The sequence below is a fragment of the Sturnus vulgaris genome, chromosome 4, assembly GCF_052056855.1.
Source record: "Sturnus vulgaris isolate bStuVul1 chromosome 4, bStuVul1.hap1, whole genome shotgun sequence".
In the NCBI taxonomy this organism is placed as follows: domain Eukaryota; kingdom Metazoa; phylum Chordata; class Aves; order Passeriformes; family Sturnidae; genus Sturnus; species Sturnus vulgaris.
This window is the reverse complement of record NC_142246.1, coordinates 22847820-22867225: the sequence shown is the minus strand read 5'-3', so window position 1 is coordinate 22867225 and position 19406 is coordinate 22847820. Positions and strand designations below refer to the sequence as shown.

Sequence of the window (19406 nt, the reverse complement as noted above, 5' to 3'; positions counted from 1 at the left end):
TTGCTGCAACTGCCTTGGAGATGATCTTGGTAGGAAAGGCAAGGCTGCGATGCTAGTCCATAGGGACCCCAGACCACAACAAGGAGATATTTGAGATGTCCCTGGATTGATTACCTCTGCAGGTAGTGACCTTCTCTGCTGTAGTGGCTCTGGGGAGCTTTCAGTAAGTGTCAGCACATCACCACAATCAGCTATACTCCAAGAACTCCAGAAGAGCTGCAATGCCATGTTTGCAATGCTGCACCCAGTGATAAAACATGGTAATGACCTCCTCAGCAAAGGAAGGCAGGAGGGGACAGCATGCAGAAGGGACAGGGGCATTTGCTTTTATACATCCTCCCCAATAGCTCACATAAAGGGTTGTTCTGCATGATCTGGTACTAACTCAGCTGTCCCCACCCTGCTGGACTCTGGCAGTGTGACTGTCAGGAGCAGCAGCAGAGATGGCCCTGTGCATTTCAGTGTATAGGGCAAAGGCTAACCAGGAGTGCTGGATGTAAGGAACAGCAAGAGAACAGCTTTCTATGATGACATCCTGGTACTAGCTTGCTCCTGGTTCCCTCAAACAGGAATAGGTTCGTTTAGGGCACCAGATCCCCTATTTGCACTCCGGCATAGCTTTGGAAAGTCTATCTTATGCTCAGAAGCCCACACTTTTATGAATGAGTTTTCTGCAGGGGCAAGAGTGAAGGTTGCGTGCTGTTTGTGTGGCTTTAGACACCAAAACACTGTAGGCTTTATTCTCAGGCTTTGTTCCAGTTTCATCAGCCCAGCGATGTTCCTAGCAGAGGCAGAAAGTTTAGAGGGAAAGCAAAAGCAGCAGCAAGACTTCCCGTCTTATGAAGCAGAGGAAGGCATCTATGTAACACGCAGTTCAGGATCAGGTTTATGTTTGACAAACATAAATTCTACCATCTGATTGTGCTCCAGTAAAATTGCAGGTTCCTAACCCAGCTCTGAGATATGATGCAAAAAATTGATGGAAGTGAACTACAGAAGCAAAAGAGATTTTCTTTATGATGAAACCTCAAAAGAGTAATTAATTTAATCAGCAGACTTCATAACCACCGCCTTTCATAACCTGAGATGTGCCAAGAGGTTAAGCTATGGGGGCCAAGTTATCTTTGTGACCTTTACCACCAGGAAAATTTACAAATGGCAATTAGTAGATTCAGAGGCCAAAAAAATTAACCCAGACAGAGAGCATGTAATAAACCGTTGGCACTCAACCTTACTCAGCAAGGTTGAAAGCAAAAATACCAAGACAGAAGTTAGGCTGTGCAATATCCAACAACAACAGCAAAAAGAATTAGCATTGATCTCAGAAGAGGTATGCAAAACATCAGTTGTTGTATACTGAGGTCATAAAAGTAAACAACTTATTTCACACAGGATCCAGAGTTGTTGGACAGTACTTAAGAGAACAAAAGCAAACTACAAGGGATTGTAGGGATCCTTGATAAGATACTTTTTCCTCTTAGTTTTGCCATGAACCTTGGAACTTCTAGCTCCCTACCAGAGTAAAACCCTTTTCTTTCAATAGCATGCAATTAGGTGAATTATCTGGTATAGATAAAGCTGCTCTTTGGAGAGATCTTACTTACAGTGAGACAGCATGATCCACAGGAGCAATAAAAAGAGGGGAGGCTCACGTACCAGGTAGAAAGTCAGAAAATTCTAACAAAGCTGTGTTTTGTTCAGCACATGCTCCCCACCACAGCTCTTCCTGGACTTAATGAAGTCTCTGTTCCCTTTCCCTACAGATTTAATGCATTTTAAGATAAATCTTTATCTCTGTAATAGAAATTGCCTGTGTTTCTTTATTCAGCAATAGTGCCTGGGTGCACCTGAATGGTCGACACTGAGAACTGCAGAGCTGTAGGAAAGCCTGCCACACTTGTGGGATAATTCCAGGTGGTCCTGCTACCAGGGCATGAAGCACCTCAGCAGGACCCAAAGCTTAACCAAAGCAGTTGTTCCAGCACGATGCTCTACTTCTACAAATGCCATGTCTAAACTTGTCAAGAGATGCTTAATTTTGAAGGAAAAGAAGCTACAGTCGTTAAGTAAAAGGAATTGGAAAATCAAGACCAATACACAGTGTCCTAGCTAAGCACCCCCACTAAATACAGTAAAGCAGGCAATGACAAAAACAGTATCATTCTATTCTGTCATATAGTCATCTCATCTAGAGGAATTTATTCATACATCTTGCTAAAGAAAAAAACATAGGTTGCTTGCTGATATACAGGCTACAAGAGCAGGCCTCAGTCACAGCAAGACAAGCAGCAGCAGGACCATGGCCCAGAGCTATCATAATACTTTGCTGCCTCATCCTTAAATAAGCATCTCATTAAAACTAGCTGCCACACCACTGCAGATCTGCCCATTTGTTCTCTCCAGTCTGTGATAAAGCCCCAACATCTATGTGCAAAACCTGCAATTTTAGGTCCCACTGCATCTCCACAAGGTTTCCTTTTTTGAGTTCATTGCTTGTAACTTTTCTGATGTCTGATATGTACAGGAATTTCTGGAATCAGTTATTGTGCCATGTTCCTTCTCTACAAGCAGGGCTTTGTGTACTTAATGGATTTAAGACAATATTGATACAGGTCTGATTAACATTTACTTTCTTGTGCCTTCTATTTTTTCCGTTTGTGGTTTTTTTTAAAGAAAATACAAGTTAGAAAAGAGCAATGTAACAGTCACAGTGGCAGCACAGTGGAAGTGAACAGTGACTGATGTTTTGCTGCTGCACGAGATGAAGTCCTTCCCCCCATACTGGTCATATCACCATTCAGACAGATACAGCCAGACTGACAGAGTCTGGCAGAGTCTGCAGCCATTCTGCCTGCTCAGCAGCACTGCCTCCTCCCCTCTCCATGTGCATGGACAGCTTCAGGTACAAGCCCCCCTGGGATGGAGAGGGAAGGAGTCCCTGCCTGGCTGGGCTCAAGAGGAGCACCTACAAAACACAAAAGCAGCTACAATGGAAACAGTGTCATGGGGAAAGGTTAGAGCATAAACCAGGCCCAGACAGCAGTTAAAGTGTTCTGGGTCTCTTGAGCTGGACCAAATTATCTCCAACACAGTCTTATTACATCTGTTACCTCACAGGAGCAGTTGCACAGTCTGTACACTCCAGGAATCCTCCAGAGGATGGCAATCTGATGCAACAGTGAGAGTTTAAGTTGGTATGGTGGGTTGACCCTCACTGGACACCAGGTGCCCACTAAGTCACTCTTATCATTCTCCTCCTCAGCAGAACAGGGAGGGAGAAAATAAGATGGGAAAAAAACCCTCATGGATCAGGATAAAGGCAGTTTAATAAAGCAAAAGCAAAGGCTGTGCACAGAAGCAAAGGGAGCAAAAGGATTTATTACTTACCTCCAGTCAGGAGATGATGCCCAACTTCTTCCTGGAAAGTAGAGCTTCAGTACATACAGCAGTTGCTATGGAAGACAAATTCCCCACCCCCTCCCTACCAACATCCTCCCTTCCTCCTTTCTCATAGTTTTTATAGATGAGCAGATATCTTATGCTGTGGAATACCCTTTGATCAGTAGGTCAGCTGTCCTGGCTGTGTCCTTTCCCAAAACCATGCCCAGCTCCTTGGCAAGGGGAATGTTGGAGAGACAGACTTGATGCAGTGAAGCACTGCTCAGCAGCAGCCAAAGCTCTGAGCAGTTAGCCACACTTTTCTAGCTACCAATGCAAAGCACAGCTTTGTGAGGGCTCCTATGGAGAAAATTGACTCCACAACCTGGCCAAGGTTCCTCCTGTCACAGCTCCCAATACCTCTAGCAGGCATTTTCTCTTGGTCCCAGCAATTACCAGATTATTCTGACCAAGTATAGGGACCAACCTCCGCTGCTCATGAAACCTTCAACCTGCAGTACTTTGATTACCAGCAGCCTACCTCAAATCAGATCTATTCCTAAAACTGTTAGCCCCTGAATCACACTGTAAATTACAGCACTGCTTCTGAGGAAGCAGCCTTTCAGAATAGTAATCTTTGTGCTTACCCCTAGGATAGAATTCTTCATTCACTTAGTCCTTAATAAAGGATTAACAGGAACAGCTGTGCTGACAAGGCTACATCACTTGTTGTGTCTTGGAGAAAACAGCACATTTGGGGTTAAGAGTGTGCTTTGTTTTTTGGGGTTTTTTTTAATTTAAAAAATTGCTTACAAGCATGGCCTTGAAGCACCTCAGCAACTAGAACAGCACTTGTATGACCCCTAGAGGTCTCGGGATTTAGGTGAGGAACTAACTCCTCAGAAGGAGTTTTTGCAAGGTGCATTTACAGCAAAGACCCTTAGGCCCTGGACTTATTCTTTCTGACACCCTTCACCTCTCTACCATTCCCCTGAGGGCAGGACCACCAGACTGGTTTGCTGTTGGTGCCTCAGAAATCCAGAGTCCCAGTATAATGCTCCTAGAGACACAAAACTTGCTGGCTTGAAGCACTGCTGAGAATTCATGCAGCTCAAGGGTGCAGTCCCAAATAACGCAATTTCCAGCCCAGTCCACCTTGAGCCATGGTGTTGAGAATGCTGTTTGTTGCAGGTTGGCATTCCAAGGCAGAACTGGGGCGCTGTAGCTGAAGGTGACTATGTTTTGTCCACACCTGAGGTCATTTGCACTCCACTACTGTTTCAGAGTGAGAAGGAGTGAGAAGCCAGTTCACCCTTGGGTTTGGGATGTTAGTTTTAATCCTTTTTCATAAAGTTTTTCATCTTTTAACTATGAGAAAAGAGATTATCTTGTGACCACCATTCTGTTTTCATCTATGTTGGAAACACTAGATAAAAGCAACAGAAGTTTCATTCATTATAGATATCTTGCTGGCATTCACCTAGAATATTAAAGTGCTAATCAAAAGTAGACATAACCTGCAGGACAGGAAAACACACACATAACATCTATGAACCATGTCAAACCTCCTGTGGAGGAAGCTACCAACTTTCTGTGACAAAAAATTATTTGAATAATCATGGTGTGAGAAGGAATTTATTGCTATGAAGTAGCCCAGGGAAAGCCAATCTTCCAGACTGTATAAGTGACAATCTTCATGCTGAAGGCCACCAGACACACACTTTTGGGAACTGAGCAGAGAGATGAAGTGGAACTGCTTCACCAGGAGGTGATGACAGTGGGTCCTCAGGGTCCCACCAATCCAAGCTATTCTATTCAAGCAGATCTATTACTTATTTATGGCATACTAACAACAGAAGCATGCAGATGTGTGCATAAATGATAGTATAATCCTTTATTTGTTCATATTATATTGTCTCAGAAAAATTCCTGCTAACTTGTTGTTAAGCATGCTAATGGAGAATTCAAAAGCAAACAAACCCAGTATATAATGTGATTATACAGTATTTAAGACCACTATTAGTCAAGTTGTTTGTTAGTGGTGACAGACACATAGCAAACAAATATCCAGTGAATCCAGTTTAATAATTTTCTTCACTGAAACACTCTGCCTACAATAATCTGGGTTAGGTTTAAGTAAATTTTTTAAAGTATGTGATTTTTTGCTCCACTCTTCTTTTGCCATCTCTGTCATTGCTTTTAAATTAATCAAATTAGTGCATTCTTCAAAACAAAGTGAAATATAGGAAAGACTGTGGTGTGCGGTCTCCCCAGCACTTCCAACACCATAGATAAAATCTTGTTCAGTGAAGAGTGATATGAATAAAAGTAATGATGTACAAAAATCTGCTCCAAGTTCTTCTAAAATAGGGATAAACATTTATTGTGAGTAGCTGTGTGAGTGTCAAGACACAGAACGTGATAATTAAAAGCAGAGGAAAAAACAACACCACCTGCTCCCCAGAAAAATCCATAATCCTAGATGGGTTACTTAAAAGGTAGTACTGGATCACTTTTAAAAAAAATGTCTTCAGAAAGTAGAATAAAAACTCTACTTGAAATTGCAGATGCCCTCCTTTAATCTCGATTTGCATTTTCTGGATGTTCACTAGATGGACTTCTACTCTGAAGCAGAAATACCCAAGAAGAGACCACGGCAGCTCCAGACACCAGCTTTTCCACAGACCATATTTTCCACCCTGCTATGCTTCCCATAAGCTTACATGCCACCCTCTACAGTTAGATTTGTATTTCATCCTGATGCAAACATAGCTCTGGATTGCCTTCTCAGCCACAATGGCTAGAACTGCACCTGACAGAACATGCAGTACTGTCATGGCCAGACAAAGCAACTCGTGACTTAGGCATGACTTAGTTCCGTACCAAGGTCCATCCCTGCACCCCAGGTAACCAGAAGGCACCACCTGAGACACTCACCTTTGTGGTGCAATGTATTCCTGGTGGCCTTGCAGATCTTCAGATCTGTGGCCTGCAGACTAGGAATCAAATGTACAAAAGTACTTAGAAAGACAGACACAAGAACAAAACTGAGCTAGGTACTTGCTATCTCTGTTACTCCTTGCTGCAAAAGTAAAATGGAGTTCTTAAAAAGTGTCTGGAGACAATGAAGCCCTAATTTGCACAGCACAAAGTAGATACAAACAACTCCACTTCCTCTGGACCATTCCACGGAGCTGGACTTGTCTCCAACAAAGAAGAAAGATTTCTCCTTTTTAGTGGACTTCAGAGAGCAGTGAGAAAAGAGATGCTCAGCTTGCTCCTCTCCTTTATCTGAGCTCTAGGTCACTAACTCTGCCTGCAAGTACAAAGGAGGTGGCTGCACACAAACTATGGAGGTCACCTTTGGTCCTATATACTGTCACTGATGAAAAGATTGTAAGAAAGAAAACAAGAGTCAATATATTCTTTTCTTCAGTGAATAACAGAAGTTTGTAAGAAAAGATGGATTCTTCACACTTCTATAGACAGAATGAGAGGAGTTGCCTTTCACCCCATAGTCTCCTTTTCCTGTCTCCAAAACAATCATACTCAGGTCTCAGCTTGGTGCACAATCAGGAATTCTTGCCACACTCCTGTATTTCTTGAGAAATGACACCATAATCCTGGCAGTATCAGAGAACCAAGCTTTGCTAACCAGTGGACAAAAGATGTAGATGCTTAGAATGTGACATCGGAATGCCTGAAACATGGGAATAACCTCTTTCAGAATGTCATTTATAGTTCAAAATGATCCTTTTTGGTTTAGTCTGAACCCTCTTGCTTCAATTTCCATGAATGCAAACAGATTTTCTACCTTAGGAAAGGCCATCTTCTACCTTTCTGCACTGTTGAAAATTCAACACCCCAACATCCCATTACACTTCAGCTCTGTAATTCTGCTTATGAAAAGAGCAGTGAAGGCATCACAAGAAACAGTTTGTATTTTTCCTCATTTCAACACTGCAGTGACTCAGTACAAGAAAAGAGAGTTGATTTCTCTGCCAAGAGATGGTACAACAAAAGAATCTGTCAGCTCATCTCTTGAAGACCTCTGCAGCACACTGATCTAAAATAGTATTTTTACAGCATCATTGTCTTCCTCAGTAAATATTAAGTCATCCTGCTGCCTTCATGGTAAATAGAGTTACTCAGTGCATAAATGGCTAATTTTCCATTACTATAATCATGCTATTAATAATTTCTGGATTTCATCTTCCTCAAAGATTACTGGATCTAAACACGAGGCACACAAAGGAAAGAGGAAGAGACCAAGACAGACAGAATTAAATTAAGCAGTCCTGTCTCACTCAGCACTACAGCTGTCATGTACAGTTCTGCCTACTAACACACAAGGCTGATTTAGAACAAGTTTTTTCTTGATTAAATTTGTTCATGCAAAGGGTTGTCAAGCATTGGCATGAAATGCCCAGGGAGGTGGTGCACTCCTGATCTCTGGAGGTGTCCAAGAAGTGACTAGACATTACACTTGATGCCATGGTCCAGTTGACAAGGTTGGTAATCAGACAAAGGTTGGACTCAATAATCTCCAGAGGTCTTTTCCAACCTAAATGATTACATTATTCTGCAAACATTAAGACCTAAGCTACTGTCCCTTCAATTTAGTCAGAAACTCCTGAGCTGGCTTTAAACCGTGGCAGTAGCATGGGCCTTGGGTCAGCCTTGTCACCAGAATCATGGCCATGCAGTGTCACATCATGTTTTTTACCCTGAATGATGATCAAGTCCAAAGACATGACTCAAGGGTCCTAGCATCACAAAAATTCAAGGACCACCTTCTACTGGCAGTCATCATCTGCTGCTCACAATCTTTATCAAATCCAGGGCTCTTATAAACTAAAAATGGGAAAGTCTTTCTTAAAAGATCAAGAAAAATCACCATATATAAATAAAGGGTGGAATAAACACTTGAGAATGTCTGGTGATCCAAAGAAAAAGATAACAATTTAAAAGCAAATTTAATAGTTAATAGGTTCAATTTATTAGAATTATTTTTCAAATCATATTCTTGCAAGGAAGGTATTTCTTACACCATCACATCTTCACATAAAAAGTACTAGGGAATTGCAAAGCATGATTTCAACATCATCATCCAAACATGCAGAGTACTGAAAAGCACCAGCATGATGGAGTTCCACAATCCACCTATGATCACAAACTTTCCCTTACACGTGGAAAGGCCACAACTGCAGCACTTCGTTTTGAACAGTGACATGAACAAAATCTGAATTTCTAAGAAAGATATCCTGAATCAGACTAAAGGGCTGTCTAAATCTTGAAGGTGCCTCTAGTGGGTGCCATCAGTGGATGAAGAGCACTGAAGAACATATAGTCATGAATCCCTAAAACATTGCTCCTCTTTTCAATGCTTGGTGACTGTATTTAGAAGTATGCCAATAGATTTTTCTTATCTTTTTCCCCTTAAGTCTTGAAATCCATATAATCATTTGGCATTCACCAATCCTGGTGCAAAGAGTTCCTCAGCCTTATCACATGTCGTACAGACTCCCCCATTGCCACACAGTGTGTACAATTCAAGTATGTTCCTATATTGTAAGAGACTGTGAACAGTAGCTCTTTATGCCACCCATTAGCCTTAAATAAACTCTTGGTCATCAGTTTTCCATGCTGAAGACTCATGTTCTGAATATTTTACCCTTATCTTTAAATACCTTACTCCCTCAGCTTTACAGACAATAAATTTTTCCTCAACAAAGAGCAAACCGGTTTCCTCAGGCAGGCAGTGTAAGTGCCAAACCCTGAACTACGTGGCAAATGGATGCAATCGTTTTTCTGCAGAGTGAATGAAAATGAACAGCTTGTGTTCTAAAGGACCTACTCAAAGTTACCCTGGTTGAGTGGGAACTGATAATACACAGGGAACACACTTGAGACTTTTTCCACATACTGAGTTTATTCTTGGCTAGACACACAGTTTAGCTTTACATTAAAACCTGGACTTTAAGGCTTGCATTATGTATGAGAATCCGGATAAGTTTACAGTGTTAATTATTCCACACAAAAGAAAACTTGCCATTAGCAATTCAATGCATCATTTACATTATCAAAATAAAAAGAACAATTCCCTTTCTTCTAATAAATTTGGGCATAACAACTGCATCACTTTACCAGTTTAGCTCCTTGCTCTTAAGTTACTGATTCACAGGTATGCTCCTATTAACTGTGACAATTATGAAAATTAGTTTTATCACATGAACTTTTGACTGGAATCCATTACAATGCCATTCTGCCTCTCCCACTGCATCTAGAATATCGTGGTTTCAAAGTTCAGGGTGCTTTGCAAAAGCAATTTATTTGCCATGGGCAAGCTCGGGGTACTGGTTTCTTACTTTACTACAAGTGACATCCTCTATCAGTCTGAGAGAGTTAATAGAAACTAATAGACAGAAGAGGGGGTTTTGGTGTTGTCAGCAACAAATATTTTCCCATACACATAAGTACTAAGGTGTTGAGCATGTAGCTGTTGATTATGGCACTACTTTAATGAGTCTGTAAGATCATGATTTTGTGCTAAGTAATGCACGGAGCAACCTTGGCATTCCTGAAAGCTGCTTAAAATTTAATATTAAAGAGGTTGTAAGAGTGACCAAGGGACATAAAGGGTGAGCACTGGCAGGTAAATACAGTGAGAGAAGATAGAAGTCACAGCTTCCTATTTTAGCAGTCTCAAGCAGCATTTAAAGGCACACCTTGCATGAATGCCCAGGGCAATGAGACGTGTAGGAAGGACAGAAGTTCTTCCTATTCTTAGGCTCAAGAGAAAGAATTGAAAACAGGCCCTCTGACTCAGTGAGGAAGAAACTCTGGGAATCTGGAGCCATGGTGACAATACAGTAATATTCAGCAGCAGAAAATTATAAAGAGCAAGATCATATTCAGTAAGCTCAACCATATTAGAAGTTAAAGGCACAGGAGACAGACATGTAGAGCCTGTGAAATGATAGGAACAGTGATCAGTGAGCTGTAACAAAAAATGTAAGTTTTCAAGCCAAGTTAAAATAAAAGGAAAAAAGGCATTGCCATGAAGGGATGATCGCCATAAAATGTCACCATGTCACAAATACACTTTTTTTTCCCCTGGAAGAGAGAAAGGGCTGATCAAACTACAAGGGGCAGGGATGCAGCCCTGTGAATGCACAACGGCCTTCTAGGCTGTCTGCTGCACTGCTGCAATGCTCTGGCCCAGACAGCCTAAAGCTACGGCCACCATGACTTTATGTCATGTGGAACTTTCATGTTCCACCAAAGTGGAACACGGACTGCTTGTCCTGCAGCCTCATCAGCACACCCACGCTAAAAGGAAAGGACTGTCACCAGCAAAGTCCTCAGTTATGCAGTGTCTCAACTCACTGTCACAGCCTACAGAATCAATTTGTTTGTTGCTACAGAATGCAAAACAAAGATCTCAAAAGCACTCCTATCACAAAACTCCTCCTAAACAAACTAACATAGAATATTCAGATTTACAAAAGGAGCATATTCATTTTCAGTTAAGCAGCTTTCCCAATGATCAGCACACTCATAAAAAACACCATGATAAAGAAAATCCACATGAAAAACCTGTCCATCACTTTTGCAACTTTTTTCCACTCAATTCCTTTGGCCCGATTTGCTTTATGGTCTCTAACACAATTAGCAATATACTCAATATTTTTAATCAGCGTTTTGTAACAAGAACAGCAATTAACAGCCTCCCTAACACTTTCACCATGAACTTCATAGCCTTTATTCCAATTTCCATTGAGCTTCTCCTTGAGGTTGCAGTCATCATTCCTAGTGGAAAGAGGACTCCTTACCTCTTTGTGCCTCTTCTGACACCCATCATCCCCCTCTAGCCTACGTTCTTCTTCCTTCTCTCTTTTAGGACTTGTGCAATTTTCACCCACATCATAAACAAAAAATATTTTTGACATGTAGTCCAAAATAACCACCTTGGCCCACTGTGGAACAGGCTTTGCTTCTGAGCCACAATGATGGAGATTCATTATAATGATTGTCAATGCAGTGGAAGCTGTGATCATGGTCATAGTTGCTATGTAGTACTTCCCTAGAACACAGAATAAAATAATATTAAAGATGTTACTCTAGGAAAAAAAATCAGTGAAAAGTCACAGTGTGACAACATAGCGTTAAGCATAAATGCAAGTGGAACAAAGTGTCAGTCACCCCAATTCTCTTAGACCGTGATTTACCAGTTAAAAACAAGTATTAAAGCTATTGAAATAAAATCTCATACTCATTACTGGCATGTCCTTATCAGATGAGTAAGTGACTACTGTATAAGCATGGTAAATATTTGTAAGCCAAAACCTCTGATTACTTGAAACACATCCATTCAGAAAGCAGCTCAAAAATGTTCCTCAAGAGCCTTGCTCTTTTCACAGCATCTCCAAAATCCCCATGCCAATGGCTTCACATGGCACCTTGGAAATCCCACTTCCCAATGTGTTAACAGCAGTCATAACACTTCGTTTGAGCTATTGGTGCACTCCACACCAGCAGATCCATGTTTTCACACTCATACATGTCAGGGAACAACCAGACCTTGCTGGTGTCCACAACCAGTGTGCTGCCACCTCAGAGGTCAGAGCACAGAGCTGAAGAGAATACAAGCTGTGCTCCTCTGCCCTTGCTTTTGGCAAGTGAAGTTCAGAGCTGACCATGCCATCAACCTATGCAGAGAGGCAGCTCCCAGCCCTGCCCTGCAGCCTCTGCAGGAAAAGCAAGGCCTGACAGCAACAGCACAGAACGTGCCACAGACAAATGTGGTGTGAGCCCAGTTTCAAAGGGATTGGAAAGGATGGCAAGGGACAGTGTGGGAATAGAGAAAACAGACTGAAGCTATAAGCTATGTCCCTTTCATTGCACATGAACTTCTCTGAACTCCCAGACATAAATTAAATTTCAGCATAATGGATTCCCAGGAACCATAATCCAGTGTAGCAATTGTCAGATACTAAGCCAACTTTGAGTATGCCAGCCAGGCCATCCAACCATCTGGATCTGAGAGAAACATGTCTTGAAACAGTCTGACCTTGTGCCCATAGCTCTTGATTATACTTCATGTGTTATTTCAAAAATTGCTTTCCATTGCTAGCTTTATTTCAAGATGTGATACCATAATTCTAAACATCAAACTATATTAAATAAATATAAAATATCTAGCTAATGTATAATTTAATATAAATACAAAATAACTTCTAAAAACTGCAGCATACCTATATAATTTCCACACATATTTTAAGTACTTCAATATGTTTCAAAAATGTAGCAAATTTATCTTGCCAGAAATCACAAATTACATAAAGATTCCTTGACATACAGCCCTGCTATTAATAAGTCATGCTTAAAGACAAAGTGTGCAAAGCTCACCTATCAAAGGTACATTTTCAGATGGGGGCATGATCTCTGCAACCATCAGCTGGAACACAGTCAGAGCAAGAAGAACTGTAACACCCAGAGACACTTTCTCACCAGAGTCTGCAGGGAGGTAGAATCCCAGTGGGGCCAGGAAAGAGATCAAAATGCAAGGAAGCAACAGATTAAATATGTAGAAAGAGGACTTCCTTTTCAAAATCAGCGTGAAGGTCACATCTGGATAAGGCTCAGAGCAGCAGCCATAAGTGATAACATTCTTTACTGCTGGCATACCATGAATCTCCCATTCCACATCTTCTATGAAGTCAGAGAGGTCACCACTATCAAGAGAATTGATGATGTCTACCTGATTACCATTATAGGTCCAGGACCCAAAGGTAAGGTTGCACTGCTGGCTGTCAAAAGGAAAATAAGACACATCCACTACACAAGAGCTCTTTGTGATAGCAGGTGCATCCCAAGTGATTTTTCCGTCATATCTCAGCACTACATTAGTATTTACTGGTTCTGAAAAGTCGTCATCAGCCCTAAAAGACAGAAAAATGGCAATCAGGATTGACAGACAAAAACTTAAGGCTGTGGGCCAGAGAAGATGGGCAATGGGGAAGACTCTCCTTTCACACCATTAAAAGCATGCTTCTGAAATCATATTTACACTGAATTTAATTAACCATTATTTACAGGTATGAGTGCCTGTGAGTGCCAAACATCAGTGCTACTAAATTATGCTGTATTTGTTGGCTGTAGTTTCTTCAAACTTCGACTTCAAACAGGACACAGTAGGATAAGAGTCCATTAAAAGATGAAAACAATCTACAGGTTGGCCTGGGAGAGCAGACAAGGAGTGCAGTCTTTATATATCATCTTTTTGTGGACAATCTTCTAGAGTTCCCTAGGAGCCTCAGCAGAAAGCACCTCAGACAGCCAGGGTATTCAATTCCCAGTGCAGAGAAATTCAGAAAAGCTTTGTTGTATAACAAAATTCTCAGATCTTGTCTATAGCTTTAGTGCAAAATATTTAGATTTTCAACAACAAGTGTTAAGACAACAAACATACCCCTTGCTAAGGTAAGGTAGAGATGAAAGTTTAGACTTCTGTAGGCCAGTTACTGCTTTAACCCCCTCCCTCCCTCAAATATGCAAGCTGGTTTTCTCCAGCCACACTCACTTGTTATATAGGACAATATCTGGTCTCCAAACCAAATTGCTTGGAATTCTGATAGAATCCAACCCATCGTATTTATCTTTGTCCCATCTGAGGTATGCATCATACCAGCTTTGTCGAATCCATAAGTAAGCTGACAAAATTTGGTTCCTTTCATCCTGCATAAAAAGGTAGAAATATTTCTAGCTGAAAGTGACAAAATTGCACCTTAGACACAGATAGCATTTGTGATATGGCTTTGATGTAGTACTCAAAACAGGCCAGAATACTAACAGACCACAAAATAATTCTCAGACAGGCATCTAGGCCCATACACTGTACAGGGAAATCACTGGTTTGGACTTTGCCTTGTGCAAACCTTCTTCTCTCAGCACCCTCCCTAGTTTTAACCAGTGTCTAATACTCCCACTTCTTCCCAATTTCCTTTTGCGAGGTACAGAATAGCAAATAGCTCACAGATTCAGGCTAAGAAACTCTTTGAGAGCTTGGAGAGGCATTGAAATTATAATTCAGAAGTCACAAAAATAATCTTTCCTTCTCCTTCCAGACACATTTTCTTTTGCCTTAAAAGTGTATCTAAAAAAAGTATTCATAAAAATTACTGAAGGCTAATTTTAGGGATTTTATGTAGAAATTAATTGCATCTTAGAAAAAGCATTTGCTGTATTTAAAACCGAGCAAAAGATGCCTGGAGGGTGTGATACCAACACCTAACTACAAAAGAAGTCTTAAAAATTCTGCAGCTCGAAGTTTCTAGACTTATAATGGAAGCCTTAAATGTTGCACCCAGAGAAGAATATACAAAAAACCTGGAGAACAGGATACTCTCCCCCACTCCTGAGGAAGCATTTTTGAAGTTGTCACAACAAAATGAAGGCTGCTTTTCCTACTACAAACAAAAGGCTTACATCTAGTATATTCCTGTATATTTTTAGAAAAACAGAATTATACTTTTACTCACCATGTCTTTAATTTGGGACAATGTGATCTGAAGGGTGACATTCAGTACTTTATCTGTGTCTTCCACTGGTCTTAGAGCATTGGAATAGTCTTCAAACAGCTCGTTAAACAGCATGTGAGCATATTTTCCTTTGGCTGATTCTACAGCTAGATAACATGGATTTGTTCAGTACATTAGATTGAACACTGAGCAGCATCAGAAAACACCCTCTTTCTACTGCTTCAAGCAGTGCTTGCTATAACCATATTTATCGTTCATATATGGTAGAATATCATTAGTTCGGATACAGAAGTACCTGATTAAGTTATTCAAATAAAGACAGCATCCACCTGAAGCAAATGAATAGCTAACTTAAGCTTTTCACACCCACTAAAAAACACTCTGAATACAGCGAGTCTTATGTTTTTGGAAGTAAATAGAATTACTTTTATTTTACTAATGACCTTCATAGGCAGACATTACTGACTTCCAGTCAGCAAGGTATGAAATCATATTTACAGGCTAATGGCTTTTGGTATGTCCCCAAATGCAGCACTGGTAAGATTCCTGCTACTTCCAGAATTTAGTCTTTTTCTTTTTAAACTACCACCTGTAAAATGTCTGAGCTGCTTTTCTTCACAAGCTGGCAATTGCATAATGTGTGAATACATCTGTGCACCAACATCTTTTCCAAAGCATGTATTTGGAGATGCATCTGGCTATCCAGACTTAGATACTAAAGATAATTGACTGAAACTTGAAGTTTTAAATGACACTTTTGCGGTTCATACTGTTTTATAAATCACAGTTTCTCTAGGCAGCCTCTGTATCATCTTTACATAGATTCACAAATTTCTGGAAGGAAAGGGCAAGGACAACAGAACCACTCTGTTACAACCCAACCCTGAAGGTGGGGTAACTGAGGTTCTTCTTAATAGATCTCTTGGGATGGATAAGAGTAAAACAACATTGAATGACTGGTCATGTATTTATACATGTATTTATGGATGGCAGGTTTATTTTAGAGCAATTTGTTTGCAATGGTGCCATTAAAACCACAGGAAAAACAGAAACTCTCCAACTTCTTTTCAATGTTAGACAATTAGGCATTACTTTACACAGGGCAGGATGTTATTCTGAGCAGGACATGCAATAGAAATTATTTCATCCACACATGCCTGGGTTGTGCAGTGAAAATAATTTCATCCTACATGGTTCTTTACCTGATTTTTCACCAATTTATACAAAAAAAATACCAAAGAAATTAACGTTCATTCGTCTCAAATTACACCATTCTTAATGTTTAATCTTCTATTGGTTATTGATCTCTTCACCTTTGATTCTAATTTGGCCCTCATTCCTTGGTTCTCTTATCAGTATTTTCCCAGACCAGGTGTCTCCGTGCGGTAATGCCCCTTAATGTTCCTTTATTTCCTGTGTATCTTCTGGCTATCCCCTATCTGTAGATATTAAACCCATCAGACCTCACCTGGTGAACAGGGTTCTTTGAAGAGAAACTTGAATTCCCCTCCCCCTGGGCAAAGGCGAACAAACCCCTGACCAAAGTTACCAAAAAAATTTAAAAGTTGCACTGATTCCGAAAACAGGAAAGAGGTACGCAGTCGTATAGGTTATTATCTATAGAAATTAAACTATATAAAAGCATAAAGATTACACTTAAGAAAATACAGAAGGAAAAGCAAGAAAAAGAAAGGATGAGAGTAGATAATGGAGAGGACCGATATCACCATACATGATGAAAAGTATTATCCCATCTCACATGATTTGCTTCTTATCGACATTCTCCCTTATCTGGTTCAAAATCCATCTTGTTGCTAAACAAAGGTTAATTTGTCGTGGTGATCTCTGGTGATGGGTGCTCATCCCCTTTGTACCTGGTGCGTATTTATGCAGGATCAAAACCTGTCCTCCTCCCTCTGGGTTGAGGGGTGCAAATCCGGCCCCATCAGAGCACCCGCTGCTTTTGCAAATGGCCAATTGTTTAAGTCGTTATCACTTCAGCATTTCAGCCTCTCACACACCCGCAAGAATTGCGCAAATGCCAGGTGGCAATATGTAGGGAACAAGTGCTTTGGAGTACATCTCTCTCTGGTGATTCACACCGACTTCCTGCCCTAATTAAGAGTACAAAGCAAATCTTCCTGACTAAAACGATATCCCAAAAAATCAAAACTTCCCGAAGAGCACTGCAATTCTGGTCGTACATGATCGTCTATGCATCACTGAAACAAAGTAAAACTAAAGAGATTGAACACTTCTGGGGCTCAACCATGTAGGGTACATCAGATCACAAGATCCTATCTGAATAAAATAAACTTCGGTACAATATTTAGCTAGCAAGCAGTATTCTCACCTTTGAGTATCACTGCTGTGACCAGCAACCATAGAGAGACGGAAAAGGAGGAGAGGCTCCTTATCTTCATTTCTGGACCTTAAATAATACTGGTCACCCGAGGGCACAGAAGTATTTACCACCATCCAAAACTATCCAAGATATTAAATCAAGCTGTAGAGCAGCATCAAGGTGCTGACACACTGATGCGCATCTGGGAGCAGCTCGGTGCTCCCTGAGCAGCTGTCAGGGATCAGCGCTCAGGGATGGGCTCGGTCCCTGCTCAACCCTCCCTCTCTGGGAAACCTGAGCGCTGCCTGCTCTCGATGCTGAGACAGAACACCAACGGATACGGTATCAGTGAGAAAATTGTATTCCAGCGCACTTTTACTGCAAATGTATGATTTCGTCCAATCTGTGACAAATCTTTTCACAGTTCTTTGGCGGGCTTTGTTTTACTGCACTTATATTCTGCAATAACGCGCTCGGAACCAGTTCTATAGAATTTGTGGACCTTCACAAAAAAGTGATCTGACTCAGTACTTTAATAGGAATTAGTAACCCTGTACATCACACATCCAATATCACACAGGAAAAAAAAACCAAAAAAACAATACCCTTGGCCACAGCCTACTTACTTCAATGCTGATAAAACAATGTTTTCATTACCCAAGTGTTGCCACATGGAAGAGATGCAGTTGCACCAAAGTCAGAAATATTTGCAGTAGCCCAGTATCACTGTGCAAACAAGAACTTCAGCAGGTGTAGACATCGTGGAGACCAGAACTCAGCACAGTAAATCAGGAGCAAAGCCAGACTTTGTAGGTAAAATGCCATTTCCCCTATGCAGGACAATTTTTCACAGGTGACCTTGACAAAAAAATTACAGTTACTGGATCACACATTTAGCCAGAAGAGTTTCAGGAGAAAAAATATGAACATGAAACAATACCTCAGCTGGCTTTCCATCTCACCCTGATGCCCAGAACTTCAATAGCTCTGTCTATATTATTCATGTTGTCAAGTTATCTCCCTAATACCGCAGATTTTCTTTCAAGTTCTCCAACAAAAGGAGATTACTTCCTCTTCTCCAAGGTCCAATCCATCCTTCCCGATATACTTCGGTCCATTTTGCCATCCTCTTAGACTAGATAACAGATAACCGATAACAGATAACCGTCACTAAAACAGAAAGTGAAAATATAGAATGAGCACCCAGAAAAAAAATGGTCCAGAATAATCCTGATCCACAGAAAACGTAAAATATGGTTGCTTTACTCTTGCACAGTGTTTTGGCTAGAAGCAAAGTTATCCCTCCATACACATAATTTCTACACAGCAGCACTACAAGCAGTCACTGGCTAATGTTTGTGCTTTTTGTGGGATTTATAAATCAATTACTTTTATGGCCAGATTTACTAGGTAAGCAATAAATAATTATGGTCAAAGCTTCTGTAATGAAATCCATCTCTGTCATTTCATTTGCTGAATTGTCAAAGGAGTAAAAAAGTGGAAAACTGTTTAGAAGTCAAAAAGGTCAGAACAGCCCCTAGGCAGTAGGTAATAACCTGCATTCTCTACGGGATGAAGGTATACCATGCTAGAGACAACAAAAATCGTGGACACAAGATGAAAGATTTTTGGATATGGTCAGATAAGTGCATTCTCAGGGGATAATTTTAGCCTGCAATAAATTGCCATTCTGTCAGTAAGATGCTACTGCATAACATCTCTTCCTAAAATCACAAGAGCGATCAGGGGTACTGCTGTAAGAGAGTTGCTATCAATGCTATTAATGGAACCAGAACTAGCCTTGCTCTGCCACAGGCTTGAGACAACCCTGTGACCTCTTACATCAGCATACACATGTCGAGCAGTGTACACTGTTGTACTTTAATTTGCATAAGATCACGTATATTAAAGAACTCTGCACATTTACTGTAACAAAGTCTTCTTGAAGGGAAACAGCAGGTTCCCAAAACACTCATTAAGCATGTTTACATGTTGTTTACCTAATTTACTCTTATACACACATACAATTCCATAATATTAATTATAAACTTGCAAAGGGATAGATCATAAGCTGTGATTTATTACCTATAATATTTTCAGTCCCTAGACATACAGAGAGGTAAACATGAGCACATATATAT

The 19406-nt window shown here is 40.7% G+C and overlaps 1 protein-coding gene across 2 annotated transcripts; it reads right to left on the bottom strand.

Moving 5' to 3' along the window:
• Window positions 1-10907: 10907 nt before the first annotated feature.
• CHRNA9 (cholinergic receptor nicotinic alpha 9 subunit) lies at window positions 10908-17344 on the bottom strand. Of its 2 annotated transcripts, none has more exons than XM_014871095.2 (5): window positions 17275-17344; window positions 14922-15067; window positions 13964-14118; window positions 12790-13322; window positions 10908-11464 (listed from the first exon to the last, which is right to left on the bottom strand). In XM_014871095.2, exons 1-5 carry the CDS (start codon window positions 17342-17344, stop codon window positions 10908-10910), a joined length of 1461 nt encoding a protein of 486 aa, XP_014726581.2. The 2 variants fall into 2 exon arrangements, with proteins under 2 accessions (XP_014726581.2, XP_088020563.1); XM_088164437.1 differs by lacking the exon at window positions 17275-17344 and having other exon boundaries at window positions 10908-11131; window positions 11234-11464; window positions 14922-15050.
• Window positions 17345-19406: the final 2062 nt, after the last annotated feature.